This window comes from Schistocerca piceifrons, chromosome 11 (assembly GCF_021461385.2).
Source record: "Schistocerca piceifrons isolate TAMUIC-IGC-003096 chromosome 11, iqSchPice1.1, whole genome shotgun sequence".
Taxonomy (NCBI): domain Eukaryota; kingdom Metazoa; phylum Arthropoda; class Insecta; order Orthoptera; family Acrididae; genus Schistocerca; species Schistocerca piceifrons.
Window position 1 is genome coordinate 174528298 of NC_060148.1, and position 26094 is coordinate 174554391.

Consider the following 26094-nt stretch of genomic DNA (forward strand, 5'->3'; position numbering starts at 1 on the left):
TTGAAGAACGATAAGGTGTGTGAAAATGGGAATTGTGTTGGATACACAGGAGAAAACTACAGGGAAAGATGGCGAAATTTGGCGCTGCTCCGTTGGCAGGGCCTGCAGAATGAAATGTTCGGTCAGGAAAATGTCATTTTTTGCTGGCAGTCATTCGGACATTTCTAAAATTTTGCGACTGTCTTACATGTGGGCTTTCGAACTCAATAAGCAAAAGTTTTTAATGAGGGAGCTCAAAATTGGCAGTGAGCAGACTGTGGTCGATTGGTGCCAATTTTGTAGGGATATCTGCCATGAATATTTCGTAATTGAGCCAATAGTTTTGTGCGGCCCTGGCCATACTGTTGAAATAGACGAGAGCTGCTTCTTCAGGAGAAAGTAAAGGTCATAGTGTGCGGCAGCAATGGGTCCTGACGTTGAGACAAAGCAAAGCTTCATGGTTGCTGTGCCACGTCGTGATGCTACGCATTTGCTGCAGCAGTATGTTTTGCCTGGAACCACAGTAGTTTCCGAGTTTTGGCAAGCTTACACCACCATAGGTAACATGGGCTGCAATCATCTGTCAGTCATTCGCTTTATTTTGTCGATCCCTTTAGAAACGATACCACAAATCACGTGGAGTCAGTCTGGCAAAAAGCTGAAGAAAAAAATAAAAGGCGTTTCGGAACTCACCGTGCTCTGCGGAATTTCTCTGGCGTCAGCGTTTTTGGGAAAAGCCATTCCACAGTCTCATTGAGCGTGTTCGAAAAATCAATCGCAATGCCGCAAATTAACTTGAGGTAGCTGTTTTTATCTAATCTGTGATTCGAGCTTTAATGTATATCTGTGCAAAATAAACAAATACGATTTTTTGAGAAAATTTTGTTATTAATTCCATCTTTTTTGCAAAAAAAAAAAAGGTTTTGAAATTCCGTGCATACATATGCAATACGTCATTTCTGATAAAAAAAATTTTTTGAGGGAGTTAATTGATCTATTTTTTTTTTCATCCGTACGAAACGCATCAGATATGATTGTAACACACAATTTTTGAAATAAAAAACGTTTTGGTATTCCGTGCATATATGTGCTTATATGTTCAGAAATACGCGTTTCCTCGAAAAAATAGGTACTTTCCTCGTGATCAGCGCATGTACCCCCTAAACTGCAGAAGTGCCGATTTTTCTTCATAATACTACCCGCTTATGCCTGTTCCGCTCGCGAATGGCGAATGGGTAAGGTGGTGGTCTGTAAGCGTCTGTATTGGCTGCAGTTTCCGGATTTCGCCCTCGTGCTCATTTCGCTGCAAGGCCGTGAGTCTGGAGGAGGCGCGCTGGCGCTGCCAAACAGCAGTCTGGCCGCAGGAAGCGAGCGTCCGCGCACCGCAGGTCAGATAACTGCGTGTCGGCAGCGCAGGGTCGGCCGGTGACGTCAGCGGCCGCGCCGGCAGGGAAGTGCGCAGCGGCGAGGCCGAGAGTGCGCACAGTACCCTCCTCCACATACCGCAACGTGATGCAGGCGGTTACTCAGTCTTACTGCACTCCGCATCACAGTATTAATTCGGTACCACTTCCCGTTTAGATTTGGCTGTTGCACGAGAGATGTGTTGCAATAGAGCAATTAACGAATTAGGATTGCGCGGATGAGAGCACACTGTTGGATTCACAATGGTAGATTAAGTACGCTTCATATCTTCGAGAGCGATGTTTCACACTTGTGCGTAAAACACCGGGCCATAAAAAATGTGTAGGCCACATGAAGTTTTCAGGTGGAAGAATGTTTCCTTCAGCTTATATGAAAGATGTGATTGTTCGTATGTTGGCATAGTTTGACAACACAAATTGTATCGTTTATCGTTCCGGTTATAAAAGTGGTTGGTCGACTGTGAGTCAGCCTCTCCTCTCCTCTCCTCTCCTCTCCTCTCCCTCCCCCTCTCCCTCTCCCTCCCCCTCTCCCTCCCCCTCTCCCTCTCCCTCTCCCTCTCCCTCTCCCTCTCCTCTCTCAGTTCACGACGCTCCCAGTAGAGTCCCCCAGCCACCAGGAAGAGCTGCCTCAGCAGTCGGGCAGAGGTGAAGATTAGCTGAGGTGACGGGCGCCAGCCGAGAGACTCGGCCGGGAATCGAACCCGGCTACGCTGACCGCGAGAGCACGGGCTGGTGCGCGCTGCTCACTGCTGGTCCCTGCGCTCCTTCCCCCCCCCCCCCCCCCCCCCTGCTCCACGTACTCACCCACCCGGGATTCTTCAGTTCGTTGCTCATGCAGCGATGTCTGGACGAACGCCGGACATTTGCCACGCCGCACATTTGCCACGCCTGCCCCTTCGCCAGGTAGCTATCCCTCAGGTAAGGGACGCCCTTCCCCGTACTTCTTCTGTGCGCTTTCAAACCGCCGTCTCCACATCTTACTCGATTCACCCAGTACGTAAGGGATCTTCTTCCTCGACATCTTGGCCAAATACAGAGCTTTTTTTCCGAAATCGAAATATTTATAACTTTTGGGAAACGAAAGCAATACCGACGCTTATGTTAGTATGTAATTAGTTCTGCCAAGTATAAATACAGATTCCTGTGTCTGTACGGTAGCTTCCTTTCACGCTTAGCGATTGCGATGGAAACAGTCCGTCGCCATGGGAGCAACAAGAAAGGAACGACGTAATGTAAGGTCAGTATTGTCTCACGTGTTCCAAAATTTCTACGGAAATACTACTAGACACGTAGTAACTAAAGCTATAACAAACTTCCCGCAGTTCAGCTGCCTATCTATCTCCTCAACGCAATGTTCGGCCAAGAACTTGAGAAGGATGTGAAACGAATGCCCCGCTGTCGGACAGCAGTTTCGACCCCGCGGCTGTGCGCCCTGTACACGCCGCAGTCAGGTCTCGCCGCCCGTCGGCAGCTCAGCGTTACACTACGTGGCGTGCGACGGACTCCTGGGAAACATCCCTGACGTAACCGCTGCCAAGAACGGACGACGTGTCCGGTCAGCGGTCTGGAATGGCGATTTGGTAACTGGCGTTTCTGTCCGGTAACACCTCGACACGTGTACATCAGTATACTTTCACAGGAGAACATGTAATACACAGCCTTTACGTGATGAAATCGCGCAGTGCTTATAACTTGCTGAAACACTTCATTACAGTGCCAAGTACAGCTTTTGTCTGGCGAAATCTCTGGTCCAGGCGTAAAAGAACCTCCCCTCATGTCCTCCCAGTTAATCGTTTTGTGCGGCAACCGCATCTCGAACACCGTGTGGTTGGTGGCAGCTGCAAAAACTAAAGTCGGAAGTTTGCCAGCAGTAACTGATACTTCCAGAGGTAACGCTCTCGTATGCCGCCATGACATTTTGCGCCATTACATTACAGCAAATCGAACAGAAAAGAGCGACTTTTTCACGAATGTTTCAAATCCGACACAGCTTGTTCAGGAAGGTGAGATTAAACGCCGTCCACTCCTGTTTCCTCTCTGTTAAGCCAGCCGAGCTGACTGCCACTTGGCAGAAACCATTACAGGTTCGTGCCATTGAGGAACGAGACCTGTGGTAAAGCCGCGACAGAGCAGCTGTTTCGACCCCCTCGGCACGGCTGGAAACCCGCAGCGCTGGCCGCGCCACGAGGGAACCGACCCAGAATTCAGAGCGCTGTCAGCAGCGGGCAGCAGGCGCTCCGAGCCACCGCTACATAGGGATCCGTTACGGTACTCAGCTGCATAGATGTTTGCAAGGTTTTAATTCGAGTTAAAAGTACTTGTGGAAGGAAATCCAAATCCTTTAACGATACCTTCTAATACCAAGATGTTATCGAACACGACAGCCCTATTCCGTCTTCGTGTGTGATGTTAGACAGAAATTTTTATATGGAAGAAAAAGGAGAGGTAAATATTACATCCTTCCCCTCGAAGTGCAAGGCGGCTGTCAAGAATTGCGGTCAGCGATTCGCGACGTGGTTTACTTGCCGGGGGGGGGGGGGGGGGGGGGGGTCAAAGTGCTGGGAGGAGGAGGATCGCGTGACGTCAGAGCCGCGTCCGGTTCTGGAACAGTGGCTGGATCATGGAGGCGGAATGAGGGGAGACGGACGGCGCTACAGACTGACGCTGTAAATTGTTCGAAGTCAGTGGGCGGGGCTGCCGCCATCTTGGATCCCACGAAACATTAGCAGACGAGTGTTCACAATTGCTTCTTGATCGTCATTTCTGTCTTGTACACGCGATATTTATTTTGTGCAGTAAATGTTACACTGTTTTAGTGAACAACACAGCATAAGAAACGCAACTTTGAACGTTTTTCTGGTCTTAAATGCGTATTCGATACAGTAATACGACAAGAAAATATTACGCTTCTGGCCCCAGTAGTGTAATTCCTTTTTGTTTATACACTTCGAATTACCGAGAAGACAAGTATGTGCTCTGAAAACCGTGCTTTCGTAATCCATTTGTCTTCACTTTGTGTTCGTGTCGATAACTGATAAAACCAGAACTGCAAAAGCAATGATTGATAGTTTAGAGGCACCGATTTGTATTCGTTGCATTTTCAAGTCAGATGCAAATTTTAAATGTTAAAGTTTGCAAGAAACTTACTTTATTTCCTTTGGTGTCCCATAGCTGTATGCAAGGATGATTTACACCAAAACCGAAACATACATTGCGTGTCAAAACACGAGTCAACTGATAAACTATAAGCATTTTCTGTTGGTCATACAGAGGACGAACGCGTGTGTATAACCCAAATGAGTCTCAAGGTCCAGGTGTTGAGTCCACAGTACTTACATGTCGAGTAGGACAACTGAGTTTCAGCGGTCCACGCACAAACGAACCGCTCGAGTTGGGTGGTGTTGTGAGCTGAGGTGCAGCAGCCGTGTGCTTTGTATGCTGCGGCTGACGTCACGAAGCCCGACACACGTCGCCCCCTGCCAGCCAGTGATGGCTCGAGCGCACCGAGAATATCTCGAGCCTCTAGTTCTCGAGCAGTTCTCGAGAAAATCACGAGAAATGGCTCGGCGGCGTGCGCCGCTGCGCGCCAATTGGCTGCGACGACATACGCCGCGCCGCTGTTTTATGAATTGAATGCCGCCGCTAGACTCCGTTTCTTTGGCAACGTGTGGATATACAAACCAATTTAAAAGAGACAAATTGAACACACAACAGTGACGACACTAGATCAGTTTTTACCAAAATATGCGTAGCTGTTGGCACAAGAATAATTGTGCTGTACACCAATTAGCGCAAAGAACATTAAAATTGTGAAGTAAAAAGTTTCTAACGTGAAAATGTGCTTATGTCTTGCGATTTTATAGTGCGATCTGCAGCCCGCGACCAAGTGAGAGGAAACGCAAATGCCAGCCAAACATTCGAATAATTAAGTGGCCACTTGTTCAGGCAAAAAAAGATGATGATCTGTTTCATAACCTACAATTGTGAGTAGGCGAAAAGCGTCATGGACAAATAAAATAAATCACAGAACGAAAATGGCGTTTGTTATTTACAAAATGAATATTTCTGTGCTTGCTGCAAGTGATGACCACGTTAACAAACTACTTGTTAATTATTTCGTTTTGCCTTAAGACATTTTATTTGCAACGTTTAGAATTTGTAATTACCTATAATAACACCAGATTGCCAATTACTCTTTCCAGCATCGCTAAAATTGTCTTAACAGGCAGGCTGTATACCCTGTAATAAGTCGATTTCTTTTACCGAAAGATTTTACATCCCTGATCGAATCTTTGTGTCAAACACCTTGGGACAAAGTACCAAATACACTACTGGCCATTAAAAGTGCTACGCCAAGAAGAAATGCAGATGATAAATGGATATTCATTGGACAAATATATTATGCTAGAACTGACATGTGAGTATATTTTCACGCAGTTTGGGTGCATAGATCCCGAGAGATCAGTACCCACAACAACCACCTCTGGCCGTAATAACGGCCTTGATACGCCTGGGCATTGAGTCAAACAGAGCTCGGATGGCGTGTACAGGTACAGCTGCCCATGCAGCTTCAACACGATACCACAGTTCATCAAGAGTAGTGACTGGCGTATTGTGACGAGCCAGTTGTTCGGCCACCATTGACCAGACGTTTTCAACTGGAGAGTGATCTGGAGAATGTACTGGCCAGGGCAGCAGTCTATCATTTTCTGTATCCAGAAAGGCCCGTACAGGACCTGCAACATGCGGTCGTGCATTATCCTACTGAAATGTAGGGTTCTGCAAGGATCGAATGGAGGGTAGAGCCACGGGTCGTAACACATCTGAAATGTAACGTCCACTGTTCAAAGTGACATCAATGCGAACAAGAGGTGACCAAGACGTGTAACCAATGGCACCCCAAACCGTCACGCCGGGTGATACGCCAGTATGGCGATGACGAATACACGCTTTCAATGTGCGTTCACCGCGATGTTGCCAAACACGGATGCGACCATCACGATGCTGTAAACAGAACCTGGATTCATCCGTAAAAATGAGCTGTCCACCAGTGGCAGGTATCTCGGTGTCGTAATTGACACGCACGGACAGGTTTCGCGAACTGTCGACCGACGCAGGTACACTTGTCGACGGTGCTGCGTAACGATAAAGAGCTGCCCCGTAACGCCGTGTTTCAGAATCGACTACGATGGCGGCCGGCAACGAAGCTCAGCACAGCACACCGGTGTACCTGGGCGCCCTGCTGGATGACGGGGAGGGCGCCACCGTGACTCTGGCGGCGGGGGAGACGCGGCTGGTGGTGCACAGGGCGGTCCTCGTGGCCGGGAGCCCCGTGTTCGAAGCAATGTTCCGCCACGACACGGCGGAGTCGCGCGGCGGCCTCGTCGACGTCGCAGACGTGGACGGGCCGGTGCTGAGGGAGCTGGTGACGTACCTGTACACCCTCCGCGCCCCGCAGCTGGCGAGCCTGGCCCCCCGCCTGCTCGTCGCCGCCGACAAGTACGGCGTGGCGAGCCTGAAGGCCCAGTGTGAGCAGCAGCTGGCCGCTGGGCTGACGGTGGACAACGCGGCGGCCACAGCTGTTCTCGCGGTGCGACACTGCTGCCCCGGCCTCCAGCAGACGGCCGTCTCCTACATAAAGGGCCACACACACCGAGTGATGGCGACGCAGGGCTGGGCTGACGCAGTGCGCACCCAGCCAGAAGACGTCGTCGAACTCAGCAGGTTGCTGGCGGAGACGCCACCGGAATCCAGGTGAGCACGGGGTGATCACCGTTGATCCACTGTGTGTGAAACTTCCTGGCAGATTAAAACTGGGTGCCGGACTGAGACTCGAAATCAGGACTTTTGCATAGGTCCCGAGTTCGAGTGTCGGTCCGGCACGCAATTTTAATCTGCCAGGAAGTTTCGTATCAGCACACACTCTGCTGCAGAGTGAAAGTCTCGTTCTGGAAACTCGTGTGTGTGTGTGTGTGTGTGTGTGTGTGTGTGTGTGTGTGTGTGTGTACAGGTATTACTTTATTATAATTTGAAGAACATGAAATAGTTTACTTTGCAGAACAATGAATTTATTGTTGTCAGTTTGCTAAAGATATTTGGCTTCATTAATCTTTCCCACTGAGGCAGTCAATTTATTTGAAACAAAGTGTTTCATTCCACAGTTGTTCGTTGAAGAATAAAGTGCATGTTTCCATCTTATGCCATGTGTGAGATTATGTGATAATGAAGAACCAGACATGAGATAGTACAGTACAGTACAGTACTGATACTCCAGGATAATTTACGTCCCAAAAACCGTACTGAAAATCTTAATGTCAGGTGGGACATACTTCATTGTATGTCTGCACAAACCAATGTGCACTTCAGGCCGAATTATGCATTTTAGTATAGTTTACATAATTCCTATGCTCACGGAGTATCCTCTCGTGTCCTGTTTCTTTTATGCCGTAATCTAAGCTCTCTTTATGCTTTATACACACAAACATGCGGCCTTTCTACATCACTGCAGCTGCGCACGCACAGTAATGCCTGTTTTGTGGAACTCTGGCTACTGCTAAGCTGAAGATATTTCTGACAGTCTCAGGGTAGTACTGCGAATGGTGGTTTGAAAAGTGTTACTTTCAAAGTAAATTTGCTTCTACGCAAGATGAATTGTTACGTGTGAGAAAGTGGGTTGAATTTTTTAAATAACAGTGTTTGACTCTCGTTTAAAAGTGAACACTTTCAGGACCAGCCACATAGAATAATTTCTAGCCCAGAAAATGAGACATTCACGTCAATATTTTAAATTTACTGGCACATTTGTGTGAAGTACCTTAAGTGTAACACACGCAAAAAAGATCAATGTTAGATGTGAAAGCTTAGCTTCCCTTGTATGTTATTAATCTCAGGGACCAATATTATATGTGAAAGGTTAGCTTTTTTGTTGCGACGCTATGCATATTAATGTAAACCATTAACTTTTGCTCTTTGTGTCCATGCGCTATGTAAGTAATGTTGCTATTGGCTTACCACATCACGTGTCCTATGCTCTGAATATCTGCTGCCATCGGCTGGCGAGATCACGTGACAAGAGATAAGATTGGCTGACAAAAGGGGATCGAAATCTCGATTTCGAAGCTCCAGAAACTGGGGTGCTGTGTGTGTTCGGTGCAATTCGAATTTACACTTTCGTAATACGAAAATATGCAGCGTATATGTTGCTGACATCAAAGGTCTTTCCAAAACTTCTCTCCCTTGTTCCTTTTTTTTCCGCGAACTTCTGTGCCAGTGTACAAAACGTTAACCGTTCGAAGCATTGATAAGTTTTACACTTGGGAGGGAAAATCTATGGATGTCACTTAGCACGGAAAAAGTGTATTTTCGCCCGGGTAAGAGTGCATTTTTTGAGCTGGATATCTGGGAAAAATCCGGGAATTTTTCCTTGTCTGTTTACACCCTGATTTCAGGAATTGTGACTGCCTCACTGCAAGTACATTCTACAATGCGGCGTTTTGCAGACATTTTATTTATTCTAGTACATTTTGGGACTCGGAAAATAATTTATGTATTAGCTGTGAGACATGTGACTGACTCCACACTTGTCGTACATTTATGGTATTACTAAGAAGCCAAAAGTTTGTTTTATTGGTACTACTTTACATTTATGTAAGGGTTGTGCCATCTGCAATGGTTCACTTGGGTTGCAGTCATTAAAGATGTTCAGTGACACATCCTGCACATGGCATGTACTGTTGTGTAATTGATGTACAACTACGTACAAACAGCGTGTATCTCTCTGTGCGGCCCTTTGACAGCCATTAATTTTGTTTACTCTGGCCGGTGGTCATCGGCATTTCTTCGCCGTTATGTGCACTGTAGTACTGTCAAAATCTCAGTGAAGCACATACGAATAAACCGTATCCCTGTTTACATTGCGGGTGACTGGACATCTGGATGTTTCCCAGGCCGCGTACTAACACTGTACACAGCAGTACGTAAATTCAGCGTTTGTTGTATCGTAGTAAGTCAATCACATTGCAATTTCGAGCAGCGTGCAGGTCAGTCCTGTATCGCAAAAAGTACAATAATGTCGTGTTCCACCCATTTCACGTGCCAAATTCGTGTATGAATTTCTCGGGATGTAACTGACATATTGCGATGCAATCAGTCCCATTACTACGAGTATTATGATTTCTCATGTTACTGTGTATGGAATAATATGGTGTGTCCATCTTGAAAAAGCTTAAGATCGTGCTGAAACCAGTATTTGCACACGGTTCAGAATGTCTCGCAGTACTGGCTTCCGTGAGCCCCTGCCGTACATTCGTACCCGTGAAAGCTGTGAGTCAGTATCTGTTGGTGGTTCCAGAGATTTTGACGGTGAAAAGTTGTAGGTGGGACACCCGTTATCAGTAGAATTCTGCAAGTCATCAACATTTTGACAGTTCACTTGTATACTTCGACACACAAAAATGTTGTTAGAAATAATTTACAGAATCTGCAGTTTTCCAGGTAAAAGTTTTTAAGTCATTTTACGTTCTTTTCAACATGTGAAAACCCTCCCGAGGCCATTTTTGCCTCTGTAGTACCACTTCGCTTGTATTTGTATACACGGGAAGTGCCTGTTATACAAAGGTAGCGCCTCATAGAGTTTTATTCATGGAAAAATGCTGGCTAAAAGCGACGTTTGGTGATTTGAGAACCTATGCAATGGCCCGAAAACCCTTGGCATGTTTTTATTACGTCAGTTACAACTATATTAATACTTTGCCTGCATGTACAGGGTGTAAATTTCAAGTTGACAAAGCAGCATAACTCTAAACATAAGCTTCACATGAAATAATGTGTAAAATGCAAAGTTGATTATTTTTGAGGGGGATATTTGATGGTGCTAAAATTAGCCCGCCACCCCCGCCCCCCGTGGGTGGGGCGTAAGGCAACTTTAAAATTTCAAATGGGAACCATTTTTTACTGCAGAACCAGATTCTACATAAAGAAACTACGTACATTTTGTTTTAAACATGTGTTTTGATTCTTGGTAGTGGGCACTGCAATTCAAGAAAATCCATGTTCTCATGTTTGCATGGAAAATGGTTATGGATAAATAAAAAGTAGGATGTTTGGTTAGTTAGTTAGTTAGTTAGTTGATTTGTTTGATAATTAAAAGTTGTGTGGCATCATGACCACGAAACAAACAAAACTTACCAGAATCTGCAGAAGAAATTAATACAGTATTTGGGTCAACATTTCCTCTCTCAAACCCCACCCTATGGGGAGAGAGGGAGAGTTTTAGGTTCAGTGAATAAAAATTTATGAAGTAAATAAGTGTTTTTTATTTATCCGTAACCATTATCCATGCAAAAATGAGAATATGGAATTTCTTGATTTACTGCGACAACTAATAAGAATCAAAACAAATGTTCAAGAAAAATGTACATAGTTATTATGTAGAATCTGAAACTTATTTTTCGAGTTATTGTGGTTTGCCAACTAAAAAGTTACACCCTGTATATGCCAAACGTGAACTTTCGGCCATCATAACTGATGATATCGAAAAAAAAAAAAAAAAAAAGAAATTCAGAGTTACGGACGAATGTAGTCTTAAGAAGACATGGCAAAGACGATGTCATGAGTAGAAATGACCGTCCGCACTTGGCCTACCTAAAAATAGTTTTTTCCTTGGCTTTCACAGGAACTGCCCATGAACAAATAGTACTTTTATAAGCCGCCTAAGGTGCTGCGTTGGCCACACCTTACGCGAAAGAACCAGCTGATTTGCTCAGTTTGCCTGGGCTGTAGGAAGTGTGAGGTGTTCAAGCTTTGACCGTGTACTGAAGGATAGCTACAGTAAGACATCTCTCGCGACAGGTGTACAGAGGGTCTTGAGGCTAAGGGCAATCCGAGGCACTAGACGCCTTGTCTCTGCCACCAGCAGAACGCAGTTTGTGACCCCCCTGAAAAACTGCATTTGTGGGCGCAGTGTAACGGTACCTTGCAGTGTGGTGCACGGGCCAACTGAATCACAGTGTCCTATAAGCGTAAGTCGCTAGCTCAGAAGTGTGATACGTCAGTGAGACCATCTGGCGTTCCGTACGCTCTTGCCACCGAATGCTTCTGCCGCAGTGCAGACAGTACCGGGTGATCAAAAAGTCAGTATAAATTTGAAAACTTAATAAACAACGGAATAATGTAGATAGAGAGGTAAAAATTGACACACGTGCTTGGAATGACATGGGGTTTTATTAGAACCACCCCATATTCCTAGAGGCTTGAAAGATCTCTTGCGCGCGTCGTTTGATGATGATCGTGTGCTCAGACGCCACTTTCGTCGTGCTTCGCCTCCCGGGTCCCCAGACCTCAGTCCGTGCGATTATTGGCTTTGGGGTTACCTGAAGTCGCAAATGTATTGTGATCGACCAACATCTGTAGGGATGCTGAAAGACAACATCCGACACCAATGCCTCACCATAACTCCGGACATGCTTTACAGTGCTGTTCACAGCGTTACTCCTCGACTACAGCTATGATATGAATGATGGTGGACATATTGAGCATTTCCTGTAAAGAACATCATCTTTGCTTTGTCTTACTTTGTTATGCTAATTATTGCTATTCCTATCAGATGAAGCGCCATCTGTCGGACATTTTTTGAACGCTTGTATTTTTTTGGTTCTGATAAAACCCCATGTCATTCCAAACATGTGTGTCAATTTGTACCTCTGTCTGCATTATTCCGTGATTTATTTAGTTCTCAAATTTATACTGACTTTTTGATCACCTGGTACTTTGTGTAACTTGCTTTAATTTCCTTGGCACTTGTATCCATTATGCCAGCAGTTTCTGTAGCCAACGTATTTTATTACCCCCAAGCCATGGGGGGGGGGGGGGGGGAGGGAGGAGAATGTGGTGTAATTTTATATGATATGGCACATCAAATAAAAAATAGTTTCTTGTACTATGTATAATTAAATATAATAAAGTTTGAAACAGCAGCACAATAAATCTCGTTACTCTGATATTCCGTACATGTAAATATAGTTCTGATTGCCGTTCAGCAATTAGCTTCCTAAACTCCTCAACGCCAGAAGTCACAGCCAGCTGATGTTACAACTAGTTCCTTCTTTATTTTAGGTAAGATTTTTGGAAATCAGCGATATTTCAGTTAAGAAAATTTGCAAAAAACAGTGTCGATCACTCATGTGTATATTAAAGATATGACCATTTTCCAACTCTAGAAGTAGGCCATTTCCACATAATGCTGTGTAGAGGTAAGTACTAAAAATTCTAGAATGAGATTTTCACTCTGCAGCGGAGTGTGCGCTGATATGAAACTTCCTGGCAGATTAAAACTGTGTGTCCGACCGAGACAAGAACTCGGGACCTTTGCCTTTTGTGGGCAAGTGCTCTACCGTCTGAGCTACCGAAGCACGACTCACGCCCGGTCCTCACAACTTCACTTCTGCCAGTATCTCGTCTCCTACCTTCCAATCTACAGGGAAGTCGGCGAACATGGAGCAGAGTGTGTGTTCAAACCACATACCGTTAAACCGCGTGGCTGTCAGGGAGGTCGCTGGCAACAGCTGTGCTCGCCTCAGCTGAGGAGCTACAGCCGCGCGTCAGACAGCGTGCGAGAGGGCGCGTCACGCCAGTGTTAAGTCAGTGGCAAGCGACTCACGTTTACAGACCTGAAACTCTGTTTTTGAAAGTTTAACCCAAAACAGGGCTTCCTACACCCTACGCATATCGTGTATCTGAAAAACAGTTTTGTAAAACAAATAGTAAGCGAACATAATAGGTTGAACTGTAACCCAGAACCCCATTTTTAGGCGACGCCTTTCCCGTAGCAACTAACTTATCTCTCATATTCGTAATAGCTCAGTGGCCTGGAGACTCAGGGGGCCACCGGCGACGAAGTTCATCCGCTCTCCCAACCCAGCACCTCAGGCCCGAAACTTTGACTCTCGTGTCTGTGCGGTTACGTGAAACGTGGCGCTCGTACCCCGCCTGTGCCTGACACTCTTCAAAGTCTGCGACACTGCGCTGTTGGAGCTGCGAATTCTGTAACGAGACACCAGATGCTTTGTGTGTGGCAGGAAATGAGCCAGTGGTTTGGCACTTTTCGTGTAACACACGGTGCTCACACTGAATGCACAAAAATTGCTGTTTAAACCATCACGTTGGCTTGTTATTGTTTTATAAACTTTTTAACATACACGATATCCGTAGGGTATAGAAATACCTGTTTTTTTGTGTTTACAGTGTAATTGTTGTACATTTGTAAAAATGGACATTCAGATCGCTTCTCGGTGGCTGACACTGGCGTGACGCGCCCTGTTCCACGGTGTCTGACGCGCAGCTGACGCGAGTGTCCTCCCTGCCAGCCCCGTGGTTAACGATACGTGGTTTCAACGCACACTCTACTTAATGTTAGCTGACTTCCCTGTGCAAATGAGAATTTTTAGTGTTTACCTCTACACAGCGTTATGTGAAAATTATCAAACACCACAGGCAGAAACCATTCGTATCTTCAATAAATAAACATGCACTTGAGGCCGTTGTTTACTAATTTTACTTCCACTGTGCAATCGTTATTCCTCGAGCCGTCACAGAAATCCATTTTCTTAGATTCTATTTAAAGTGAATACAATCATAAATTCAAACTTTTAATTCTGATACAGTGGCAGCCTCTTACCATATGTCAGGCAGTAACATATCTACCTTGTCATTATGTACACCAATTAGGCTTTGTAGTTGGATTGTGTTTAGGATGGGCCTACCTAAGTGTGTCATTAACTCGTGTGTATTGACCATATTTAGTGGACAACATTTAGATGTTATGATATTTTCAATGACTGTAAACGTTTCCACTGGCCTAGCTCCATTGTCTCATGTATTGCAGTCTTTCTGCACTGCTGCCTCCTCTGAGGTACCTTCCCTGCAAAGTTAATAATCTAGTTTCTTAATGTTTATTGCCTGTGCCTGTTACAGTCAAGTCCCTGATAAATGAGCTAGTGGTTTATTTGCAGTGTCTTGTTCAACAACCCTCCTATCCGTCCAGCTGTGCTGAGCCCTTACATTCATCTTCGGTTTGGTACACTCAGCTGCTGTTACGGAGAAACTTGGGAGAACCGACCTGTAAACTGATGGAACGGTGAGTCGTCGAACTCGGGAGACCCACCAGTGTGACAGGCAGTGTGTGTTGCGTAAGCGGCCCCCCACCCCCAGCACTGTGCACACGCCCGCCCACGCAGCGCCTCTTGTTTGCAGCGCCTCTTGTTTGCAGCGCCTCTTGTTTGCAGCGCCTCTTGTTTGCAGCGCCTCTTGTTTGCAGCCCCGGCCCCAGCGCCGCCACTCAGCCTGCCAGCGGCGCGGCTGCCCGCCACACTCCGCCGCCTCCTGACGACGCGGCCGTCTCTCGCCTGCGGTGAGTGCTGCCGCTGCACGCGCGCGACTTGCTCACCCACAGTAATGCTCAGTGCCTCGCCGCGTCAACGCTAAAAAGATCTAATTTGAATTTTTCTGAAATTTTCGATAAAGCTGAGCTTACAGGTATCAGGAAAAATTATTTCTACACTTAATTGGTGTGTTCAATGTAACTGTTGCTCTAGATGTTCCTTGCAAATATTAGAAATTAGTTCTGAAGGAAGTGGGTATAAAGCCAGCCTGTCGGTGCACTGTCATTCGACGAAACCTACGTGTCACGGCAATGACAGTAGAGCTGTTTGGAAGTACTCACGAGGAACCTCTTGAGTGTGAGATCACAAATTGTCTTTTGCTCATTTGAAAGTGTTAACGTTTCTAACAGGGAAAATATCAGCTGCTAATGACTCACCATCTCGAACAGGAGGGCGACAGAAAATGAGTGTCCGCAAGGTATCGAGACACACCTCTTATGGGACACACGTAACACACTTAACAAAATAGACATTATCCACATTTCAGAAATGTTCAGGACAGATCACCAACTTGAACCGCGAGCACAAAATGCAAAATCCTGAGTCACAGTGGTCGCAAAGGTGCGCACCCTCGAGATCGAAGCAAAGACCTTGGGAGCTACAAACCGTTCAGAACGTTCGGCTAACTATCCACTCTTTTAGATGACGCATACACGTGCAATGGTGTGAGGGCAACTGCTGGAATGCGATGGCGCACGCCAAACGAATGCGAAACTGTGTGTCATGGTGTTCTTTTACTCTTTCCCCTACAACTGCTTTTTTGTCCCCCCTCGACTATTAGATATTTATCTCCCTTTACGTACTGGATTAAGTGTTGAGTATCATATAGTTTTTCTACATCTTCATTGTCAACTTGTGATGTCGGCATGTATACCTGAACTCTCGTTGCTTGTGCTGGTGTTGGTTTCCTGTCGATTCTGTTGAGAAGAACCCTGTCACCGAACTGTTCACAATAGCTCGCTCTCTGCCCTAGCTTCCTACTCATAATGAATCCTACTCCTGTTCCGCCATTTTCTGCTGCTGTTGATATTACCCCATTCTCTTCTGGCCAGAAGTCGTTGCCTTCTTTCCATTTCACTTCAGTGACCACCACCACATCCAGATCGAGCTTTAGCATTTCCCTTTTGTTATTGTCTGGCTTTCCTATTGCATTCAAACTCCTTACGTTCCACGTCTTGACTCGTATAATGTCATCCTTTTGTTGGTCATTCAATCTTTTTCTCGTGGTCACGGCAGTCTCCCCAGGTATCCAAATAGGCACTAGTCAGGAATCTCTTGCCAAGATCATCATGATACTTTTGTCAGTTACCGGCCACATCTCCTGTTGATGCACTTCATGTGTCTAATGCAGTGGTTTCCATTGTCTTCCCTCATTCCTTTTGTCATTGCTGATTCATCTGCCTTAAGTGGAAGCTTCCAAACCCAATGGCAAGAGTGTCCTGAACCTGTCTGCTGCTCCACCCACTTTTGACAAAGCTGTTGACTGGGGGTCTCAAGATTCTTTCATGAGTACTTGCTTGGTGAACACGGGGTGCCAAGCTAGTGCAGTCTTTCTTCTTTCCAGGGCTGCATTTCCTTGCCCTTCCCCTCCTTTCCTCTCCTTGCTCCTTTGCCCCCTCCTCTGCCTCTCTTGGTGTCCTTGCTTATGTTGGCCCCGCTATCCTCCTGGTTATGTTGGTTTTGTAATTTGGCTTTGTTGCGTAATCACCTCATCCTTTTGGCATTCCCTGGGGATTGGCCTCCATTACTAAATTTCTATTGCGTCGTGTGAGCCATTTGGGTAAGAGCACCTTACCTAGTGTCTCCGACGTTTGCCCTCCTAGTTCATTCAACCTGTTCTTTCACGTTGTCGTCTGATGCTAGGGTGCATAACCTGCTCAGTAGCCAGCCTGTGTGGTGGGGTCGCTAGTACCCTTTTGGTTGAGCCCCCTGAACACACAGGGATCACACTTCTGATATCTGTGCTGTGACCACCTCAGGTAAGGCTAGCAGTGGTAGCTTGTCATCCTGGTGCATTCGATCTCCCGGCAATGGCTGCTGTGCCAGACGGCCCTTGCTATGGCTGGGTGGCGCACGTGAGGAGAGCCCCTGATTGGAGTGGGTGATATCAGGGCGGACACTGCATACGGATCCAGAACTCAGGCCGTTCTTTTGCGGCCGTCTCTCCCCATGGAACTGATTCTTTTAGTGCTGCTTCTCCTGCACCTTCGGCCTTCCCTCCCGTGGCTACACCCTTGGAGGAGCGTCAGGCCCATCGGCTAGGGGTGAAACCTTTTCCCCGCTATCTGGTTTGCACCAGGACTGACGAGGATACTTTCAGCAATGCCAAACCTTTATTTTTGTGGAACACATTGAAGATAAGTTTGGGGAAGTGGACTCCCTGAACAAGGTGCGGTCGGGTTTGTTGCTGATCAAAACCACATCAGCTGCCCAGTTTGCAGCCCTTCGTGCCTGTAACCATCTTGGCACAATTCCTGTGTCCATTACCCCCCCCACCACCAGTCTCTAAATATGGTACAAGGTGTGATTTTTCGCAGGGACTTCATCCTTCAAACTGATGAGGAACTTCGGAACAATCTTGAACGACGGGGTGTTCACTTTGTTCGGCATGTTCAGAAGGGTCCGAAGGACAATCACATTGATACTGGTGCCTTTGTCCTGGCCTTTGAAGGGGATACCCTCCCTGAGAAAGTAAAGATTATTGGTTATTGATGTGGCATAAAGATTATTCTTTATTGATTTGGCGTGAAGCCGTACATACCACCTCCTACGAGGTGTTTTAAGTACTTGTGTTTTAAGTACTTGTGTTTTGGACAAGTCTTCCTGCTGTTTGCAGGCCCCTCTCTGTGGTGACTGAATGTCCGCTCCATGAGGGGAGTTCATGTGTTCCCCCTCCTGTGTGTACAGCCATGGCAATCATTTGCCACGTTCACCAGATTGCCCAGTATATAAGAAGGAAAAGAAGATATAAGAGTATAAGTTCGTTGATCGTTTAACTGACACTGAGGCTCGTAAGAAGTAAGCATGTCTTCACCCAGTGCCCATGACGCTAGTTCTGCTTTAGTTCCATTTTCACCCCGTCCTCACCCGTCCTCACCCGTCCTCACCCGTCCTCACCCGTCCTCACCCGTCCTCACCCGTCCTCACCCTTCCTCATCCTTCCTTACCCCAGTCCTGAATCCCTCTCCCCCCCCCCCCCTTCCCTTGTGGCTCCCACACCTCTGTGCACTGTTCCCCTCTCTCCAGCTAGAGAAGTGTCCCACTTCTTCGGTGTCTGCTGCTCAAGGGCGCCCCTCCTGGGATATCCCTTCCAGGCCAAAATTATGCTGCCACGCAACCAATGCTGCCACGCGATGACTGCGAGAACCACAGTCTGTGGGGCCCCCAGGTTGCCCGATCTCTTTCTGTTCCCGATCTTGCTGCAGCTGGCTCCTTTATGCCACTCAGCTCTCCTCGGTCGCAAACAGAAAAGAAGAAGAAACATAAGTCCCGGGACAAGGAGCCTCTAGTGTCTCCAGAGGTCCCATCCTTGGCTTCGCAACCCGATTCTGACTTGTTGTTCATGGATGTCACCCCCTCCTTGTCGGTGACAGTTTGTGACTGGCTTTAGCCTGTTCAACCCCCATTTGAATCGTTGTTCTATGGTTATCCAATGGAATTGTAATGGGTATTACAATTACTTACTGGAGTGGAAATCCGTTATTTCGTCTTACTCTGCAGCTTGTTTCGTTCTACAGGAATATAATTTTACTGATGATCACTCACAAACCCTCTCTGGGTTCCGTGTTTTCTGTCGAAATTGGGTTGGCCCCGTGCGGGCCACTGGTGGCATTTGTACGTTGGGCCGTACAGACGTTGCTAGCACGTGGATTCCTCTTCAAACTACATTGGAAGCGGTTGCTGTTAAAGTCCACCTGGACGGTTTGCAATCTTTATCCCCCCCCCTGACAGAACACCTACACCTGCTGGCATAACAGCCCTTCTTCTGCAACTTGTTCCTCCCTTCCTCCTTCTCGGGGATTTTAATGCTCACCATCCCTTTGGGGCAGTGCATTTCCATCTAGACGAGGTCTTCTCATAGACTAGTTTCTTGCAGACCACGACTTGTGCCTTCTTAATGATGGCTCCCCTATTCATTTCAGTGCCAGTCATGGTACCTTTTCTGCCATCGATCTTTCTCTTTCTTCTCCCTCCCTCTTCCCTTCATTACACTGGTCGCCACACGACGACCTTTGTGATTGTGAGCATTTCCCATTGATTCTTTCACTCCCTTCCCGCACACCGATGGGCAGGCTACCTCATTGGTCTTTCCAACGCGCCTTTTGGCATCTATACACTGCACAGGTTGTGTTTTCTCCCTCTTTGTCAGGTTGTACTGATGACGTCCTACATGAAGAGTGACGCGATTGTTTGCGCTGCTAGTTTTGCTGTACCTCGCTCATCTGGACCATTTCACCGCCAGCAAGTCCCGTGGTGAAGTACGGCCATTGCCATTGCCATTCGTGATTGGTGTCGAGCTTTGCAACACCTTAAGAGGCACCCTTCAGTTGCCAACCTTATTACCTTCAAACGCCTTCGTGCTAAAGCTCGTTACTTAATCAAACAGAGCAAACGGATGTGTTGGGAATGCTTTGTTTCTTCCCTCGCTCCTACTGTCCCTACGTCACGGGTATGGGCTACACTTCGCTCTCTCCAAGGTTGCCACTGGCAGACCACCCTCACAGGTGGTCCCGGATGGTCTTCGTACGGACCCGCTGATTCTCGCGGAACATCTTGCGACCCATTTTGCAACAGCATCATCATCATCAACCTCCTAACCGGCATCTTTCCTTCACCAGAAACAGTGGTCCTAAGCTTCCACCTTAATTTTCTTCTTCTCATGATACAGCTCCTGGCTCAGACCCCATTCATAACCAACTGCTTCAACATCTCAGTGCTCCACAACGGCAACATCTTGTCCGGTTTTTAACCGTATTTGGCTCCAGGGTGACTTTCCTTCGCAGTGGAGGGATAGCATCATGGTTTTGTTTGTCGTAAGCTATCGGCCAATTATTCTGACAAATGTTGTTTGCACGTTATTTGAACTGATTGTAGCCCGTCGGCTCAATTGGGTCCTCGAATCTCGGAATCTATTGTCACGTTACCAGTGTGGCTTCTGAGAGGGACGGTCTCCGATCGATCATTTACTTATTAAGCTTGGAATCCCCAGTTCGACAGTCTTTTTCCCAGCACTGCCATTTGGTTGCAGTATTTTTTGACCTTCGCAAGGCATATGACACGGCTTGATACCATTACGTCTTCCTTACACTTAATCAGTGGGGTCCACCCTCCGATTTTTATCCGCCAGTTCCCGTTCTACTGGTCGTTCAGGGTTCGGGTTGGTACTGTTCTTAATTCTCCATGGACCCAGGAGACTGGCATCCCACAGGGTTCTGTATTGAGTGTACTTCTTTTCCTCATTGCTATCAATGGACTTGTGGCCTCTGTCAGTCCTTAGGTCGCCCTTGCTCTGTATGTGGATGATTTCTGCATTTGGGTTAGTTCCTCTTCGGTGGCCTCTGCAGAGCAGCAGTTCCAGGGAGCTGTACGGCATGCCTCTGCATGGACCCTCTCACATGGGTTTCAATTCTCTCCTTTAAAATTGTGAGTGGTACACTTCTGTCGCCGTAGTACGATCCACCCTGATCCAGAGCTCTATCTCGATGCACAACAATTACCTGAGGTCCAACAGTTTCGTTTCCCAGGTCATCTTTTCAACAACTAGCTCACTTGGCTGCCTCATATCAGACTTCTGAAGGATGTTTCCGTTAACTCAGTCCTTCACCTTCACTTCCTTGCCCACAACTCTTGGGGTGCAGACAGCTCCATCCTTATCCGCCTTTATCGTGCTTTAGTGCTGTCTCGCTTGGATTATGTCGTCAAGTTGGGCTGTCTCGCTTGGACTGTGTCGTCAAGTTTATGGTTTGGCTGCTCCTTCCACACTGCACCTGCAGTATCCGGTCCACCATTGCAGTATCCGTGTGGCCACTGTTGCCTTCCCTACTAGCCCTGTTGATAGTCTCCTGGTTGAAGCTGGGATCCCCCCCCCCCCCCCCCTCTCTGTTTGGTGGTCCCAGCTTCTGGTTTCTTATGCAATCGCCGTCTGTTCCTCTCCCACTCATCCTTCCTTTTCTATCCTGTTCCCAGACCATGGATGTCGCCCATCTGATTCCCGCCCTGGGGCAGGTTTACCGGTTGGGATCCCCCTTGCGTCTCTTCACCGTGATTTTCAGCTTCCTTCTTTGTCCTGTTTTCCATGCTCCCTTCCCACCACCCCCTCTTGGTTATTTCTTCTGGCCCGAATTTGGATGGATCTCTGCTGAGGTCCAAAAGAGTCCATCCCCCCATGGTGTTCCGTTGGTTTTTCCGCCAAATTTTATGGGAGTTTCGGGATGTTGTTTTTTACACCGATGGCTCTAAATTTGTTGACCGTGTGGGATATGCTTTCATGTCCTCTGTTCGCACGGAAAATCATATGCTGCCACCTACATGTGGGGTGTTTACTGTGAAATTGATGGCAATTTCCCAGGCCCTTACCTTTATTAAACAGTTCCAACACAACCGCATTTTGTTATGTACGGTCTCAACGAGTGGCCTTGTGGCTGTTGACCAGAGTTTTTCCCGCCATCCCTTGGTCTCGGCCATCCATGACCATCTCGCTGATCTTCACTGTGCTGCTTGTTCCGTTGACTTCCTTTGGGTCCCTGGTGATGTGGGTATCCCAGGTAATGAGCTTGCTGATTGTTTGGCTGGGGAAGCAGTCCCCCCCCCCAATTCTCTGTAACTCCTCCTGCAGTGGATTTACGGTTTCACATCAAATCAAACTTCGCACAATCATGGGCCAACTCTTGGGTGGCTACCTCCCTTTCTAATAAACCTCGTGTGATTAAGGTGACACCTGGCCCGTGGTGTTCTTCCTTCCACCTCTCTCGAAAGGACTCAACCAAACTGTGTTGTCTCCGCATTGGCCATACCAGACTGACCCACAGTTTTCTTTTGCGTAATGAGCCACCTTCACTTTGTGGTCGTGGAGCCTTCCACTGAGTAATCCACATTTTGGTGGAATACCCCCTTCTTTTGGCTCTGCATACTAAGTACAGATTTCCCCATGCTTTACCTTTAACGTTGGATGAGGATTTCTGGATAGTCGAACTGGTTATCAGTTTCCGCCGGTAAAGTGGTTTTTATTCTCAATTTTAAGGTTTTTAATCTCACTTTGGTGTTGGGGCATGGCAGTGAGGGTTGGGCAATCTCCCACTGTAAGCTGTGTTTGGAGATTCCCGACTCCCCTCCTTGGCCAAGATCCTCTTTTCTTCCCCCTTTTACTCTGTTGTTATCACTTTTTAGAATTTGTTAGTCTCCTTTTGCCATATACACTTCTACATTCTAGCGGTTGAACGCTTTCAAATAGCAGGTAGTCTTGCCCCTGCTGCTTCAGACGTGGGATACTTCCTGCCTCTAGCATAGCCATGGGGTCGCTCTCTTGCTGACAGCACTCATTTTAATTTTACTATTGACGACACGACTGCTGTTTTACGTTTTTAGCCTTTTCCCTTTTATCGTTCTGACTGTCATGAGATGTCAAACTGTCTGAATGGACCACATTTGAAACAAGGGACTGATGACCTTGCTGTTTGGTCCCTTCAACCCCAATCAACCAATAACCATCCAGTCAGATATCCAGTACAGAAGATGTGAGCGGAGACAGTAATTAAGTCAGCTCAGTACCGTGGTCACACACAATGCTGTGCCTTACAATCACATTCTCGTCTCTGTTCGGCGATCACCCAGATAATGTGCCATGGTTTCCTTTCTACGAAACACACAGGTATGGTGTGCTCTAGTTACCTCACTGTACTTGAGGCTGGAGGGGCAGGTGTCAAATGTCTACCCCTTTGCCAGGGCTGCAATTCTCTCCGGCATTACCGGAGACCACTCCAGTGAATCACATCAGTTTCCTTGCACTAGGGTGCGGCAGATTATATTTCCTATCTGTCTATTTGAGTCTCCAGCATGTTCCACACCGTCAGTATTGGTGTGACGATTAGCTCCAAGTATTATTTGTTACCCTCTGTCTCTCAGATTCATGTGCTTCATATTAAGACTTCCTTTTCTTTTTGGAGTTTCTTGAATGTGTTACATTACTGGTAACTCAACAATTTATAAACATTGTTCGTGAAACAATATTGCCTAGCCTGTGTAATCCATTTTTTCTTTTAGCGGTAGCCTGTACTGGAATCTTCTGTCTGTTTTGTCCAGCTTAATTTAACATGAAAATTGATGTTTGAGGAAGAAGTACATCACCTCTGCTATCAAGAGACATTACATGCATATATGGTTCTGTTTGCTTTACTCAGAAGCAAATTTTGAAACAACTCTTTTGTAAGTTTTACAGTATAGCTGTTGTAATTCCTGGCCATCTCCTTCATTCTCTCAGGCATCAAAAAATACTGTATGTTAGTTATCCACTGTTAATCTAAATGGCAGTTTATCAAACAACGCCTGTGTATCTGTGACAAGCTTCATGTGTTTTTCATTGTACGAGGGTCGTTCAATAAGTAATGCCTTAAATTTTTAAAAATGCCATTAATATACATAGACAGATGTCCTTGTTGGTGCCTCCTATTTCATGGTTTTTGTGTGCCATTGCAGTTTCGAACTGTTTTGGCAGATGGCAGATCAGTAGTACAGCGTCAAAATGGCGTCTGCATATGAGTTCCACTACAAGCAGCATGCTGTTATTGAGTTTTTGTGCACAAGAAGAGAAAACGTGGTGAACATCCATAAACGTTTGTGTGCAGTGCGTGGCAATGCTGCAATTGATAGCACAGTTGGGCAACGGGTGGTGAAAGTTGCACGTTCAGGAAATGCAGAAACAAGCTCCACGACCAGCCACACTTGGGACGTCCTGCCACAGCGGCTGCTCCAGACATGCTGAATCGTGCAGATGCCATTATTCGTGCCGACCGGTGCATCAAAACTTGACAGTTGGCTCTACAGTTGTCGGTCAGCATTGGAAGTGCGTCTGCAATGATCAGGACTCTCGGCTATTCAGATAGCGGTGCTCCCGATGGATTCGATTAACGCTCACAGCGGGTTACACGATTAAAAGAAGGGCCATTTCATCTGAACTATTAGAGCGTTTTGAGACAGATGGAGACGCCTTTCTCTAACGGATTGTTACGGGGGACGAAAGCTGGGAGCACCACTTTGTGGTAGAAACAAAAAGGCAGTCCATGCAGTGGTGTCAACCTTATTCGTCACAAAACAAGACATTACAGACAAACCCCTCTGCCAGAAAAGTCACAGTGACAGTCTTCTGGGATTGTGATGGCGTCATTTCTGTGGGTGTGATGGCAAGAGGGTCAACCATCAATTCAGGGCCATATGAGAAGACTCGAACACGAGAACCGTTACCGACGTGTTCAATCGGACAAGAATCCAGCAGAAATCTTGCTCTAATATGATAATGCACGCTACAGTCCGGACCTGGCACCCTCGCACTTCCATCTCTTTGGGTCGCTTAAAGATTTTCTATGGGAACAGACTTTGACGAGGACGAGTGTGTCAGTCTTTCAGTGGACACGAGCAAGACGTGTCGATGTATATCACCAAATTCTGACTCTTAACAATAAATACATTATGGGGAAAAAAGTGGGGCATTACTTAATGAACGATCCTCGTAAGTTCACAGAACTTGTCCGATTGTTTCCCTTATTTCCCCATCCCCACCCCCGTTAGTGATATTCAGCTTCCATACATTATGTTCCAAATAACCTCACAAGCAAGTCACAGCTTGAACTGCTTCCAAAACTCTGCCCGGCAGTCGTGCTGTCAGTGCAGCACAGTCGCTGTCCCCTATGTTCGGGCTGTGGTTTGCGCCCCACTCTGAACAGCCGCCCCCTGTTTGCAGTGCGGGCCGTGGCTCCAGCAGGCCCAGCCCTGCCACTCGGCCACTCGGCGACCCCGGACGCTCTCCTGCCGCGGCTGCCCGCCACACTCCGCCGCCACCAGACGACGCGGCCGTCTCTCGCCTGCAGTGAGTGCTGCCGACTTGTACACTCGGTGCCGCATCAACCAAATGTTACACTAAAAAGATCTAATTTAAGCATTTTTGAAATTTCCGATAAAGCTGAGCTTACAGTTGTCACGAAAAATTATTTCTTCATTTAATAGGTGTGTTTAATGTAACTGCTGCTGTTGATGGTGTTTACATATCTTAGAAATTAGTTCCGAAGGAAGTGGGCTAGGAGCCACTGTGTCAGTGCACTGTTATTCAATGAAACCTACATGTCACGTGAGTGAGTATACAACTGTTTTGAAGTTCTCACAGGGAACCTCTTGAGTGCGAGATCACAAATTCAGTCTTCAGTGAGGCTCATTGGGTAGTATTAACAGTTGTGATGGGGAAAAATATTAGCTGCTAATGTTTCACCATCTTCATGAGGAGGGCTACAGAAAGTGAGTGTCTGTGATGTACAGAGATAAACCTCCTATGAGACACACGTATTACACATAACAAAATAGACATCATCGACGTTAGAGAAATGTTCAGGACAGATAATTAACTTGAACTACAAGCACCAAATGAAAAACAGCGCGTCCCAGTGGTCACAAAGGTTTGCACCATCGAGATCGGAGGTGAACACTGTCGTGGACCTTAAGCCATGGAACTGGTCTTCCTTCGAGGTGCACGTTCAGATAATGCGATAATACGTTTTATAGGCACAGAAAAAACAAAACATCTAGAGGCAAAATCTTCCAATGATACTAATTACAATATCGCACTCCTTTCAGGAGGGATAGTTTGCTCTGAGGGAATATGATTTTTATACGCAGACCAGGAACGACCAAAAGAAACTTGCTTTAACCAGCCATTGGTGAGAAGCAGTGCTTATAGTACAGCTGTAGTTCTCTTATGCCTATTTTCCTGCTCTCGTTTGCTTTGAGGTAACTGTTACCTACTGCCCTTCCAAGATGGCGCACACGAGAAACAATCGTAGGGGGCAGAGCACCTCCAGCTTGTCGCAGCACAACAAATAGATTTCCAATAAATTTACCAACTAGATTAACATTCGACATGGTTGTGTACTGCTGCGTTAAGGCATTGATCTTACGAGAGTGAGATTTTCACTCTGCAGAGGAGTGTGCAGAATTTGGAAGGTAGGAGACGAGGTAATGGCGAAAGTAAAGCTGTGAGGACAGGGTGCGAGTAT

The 26094-nt window shown here is 46.7% G+C and overlaps 1 protein-coding gene across 3 annotated transcripts in view; it reads left to right on the forward strand.

Moving 5' to 3' along the window:
• LOC124720233 (poly [ADP-ribose] polymerase tankyrase-1-like) overlaps positions 1-26094 on the forward strand; it is an 86321-nt gene that overhangs the window by 39192 nt on the left and 21035 nt on the right. For 2 of the 3 annotated variants that reach the window (XM_047245554.1, XM_047245553.1), the window contains exons 2-4: positions 6581-7157; positions 14716-14808; positions 24705-24917. In XM_047245554.1, coding sequence (XP_047101510.1) covers positions 6592-7157; positions 14716-14808; positions 24705-24917 — 872 coding nt within the window. In that variant the 5' untranslated portion in view covers positions 6581-6591. The remainder of the gene's footprint in view (positions 1-6580; positions 7158-14715; positions 14809-24704; positions 24918-26094) is intronic. The other variant, XM_047245555.1, reaches the window with a different exon arrangement.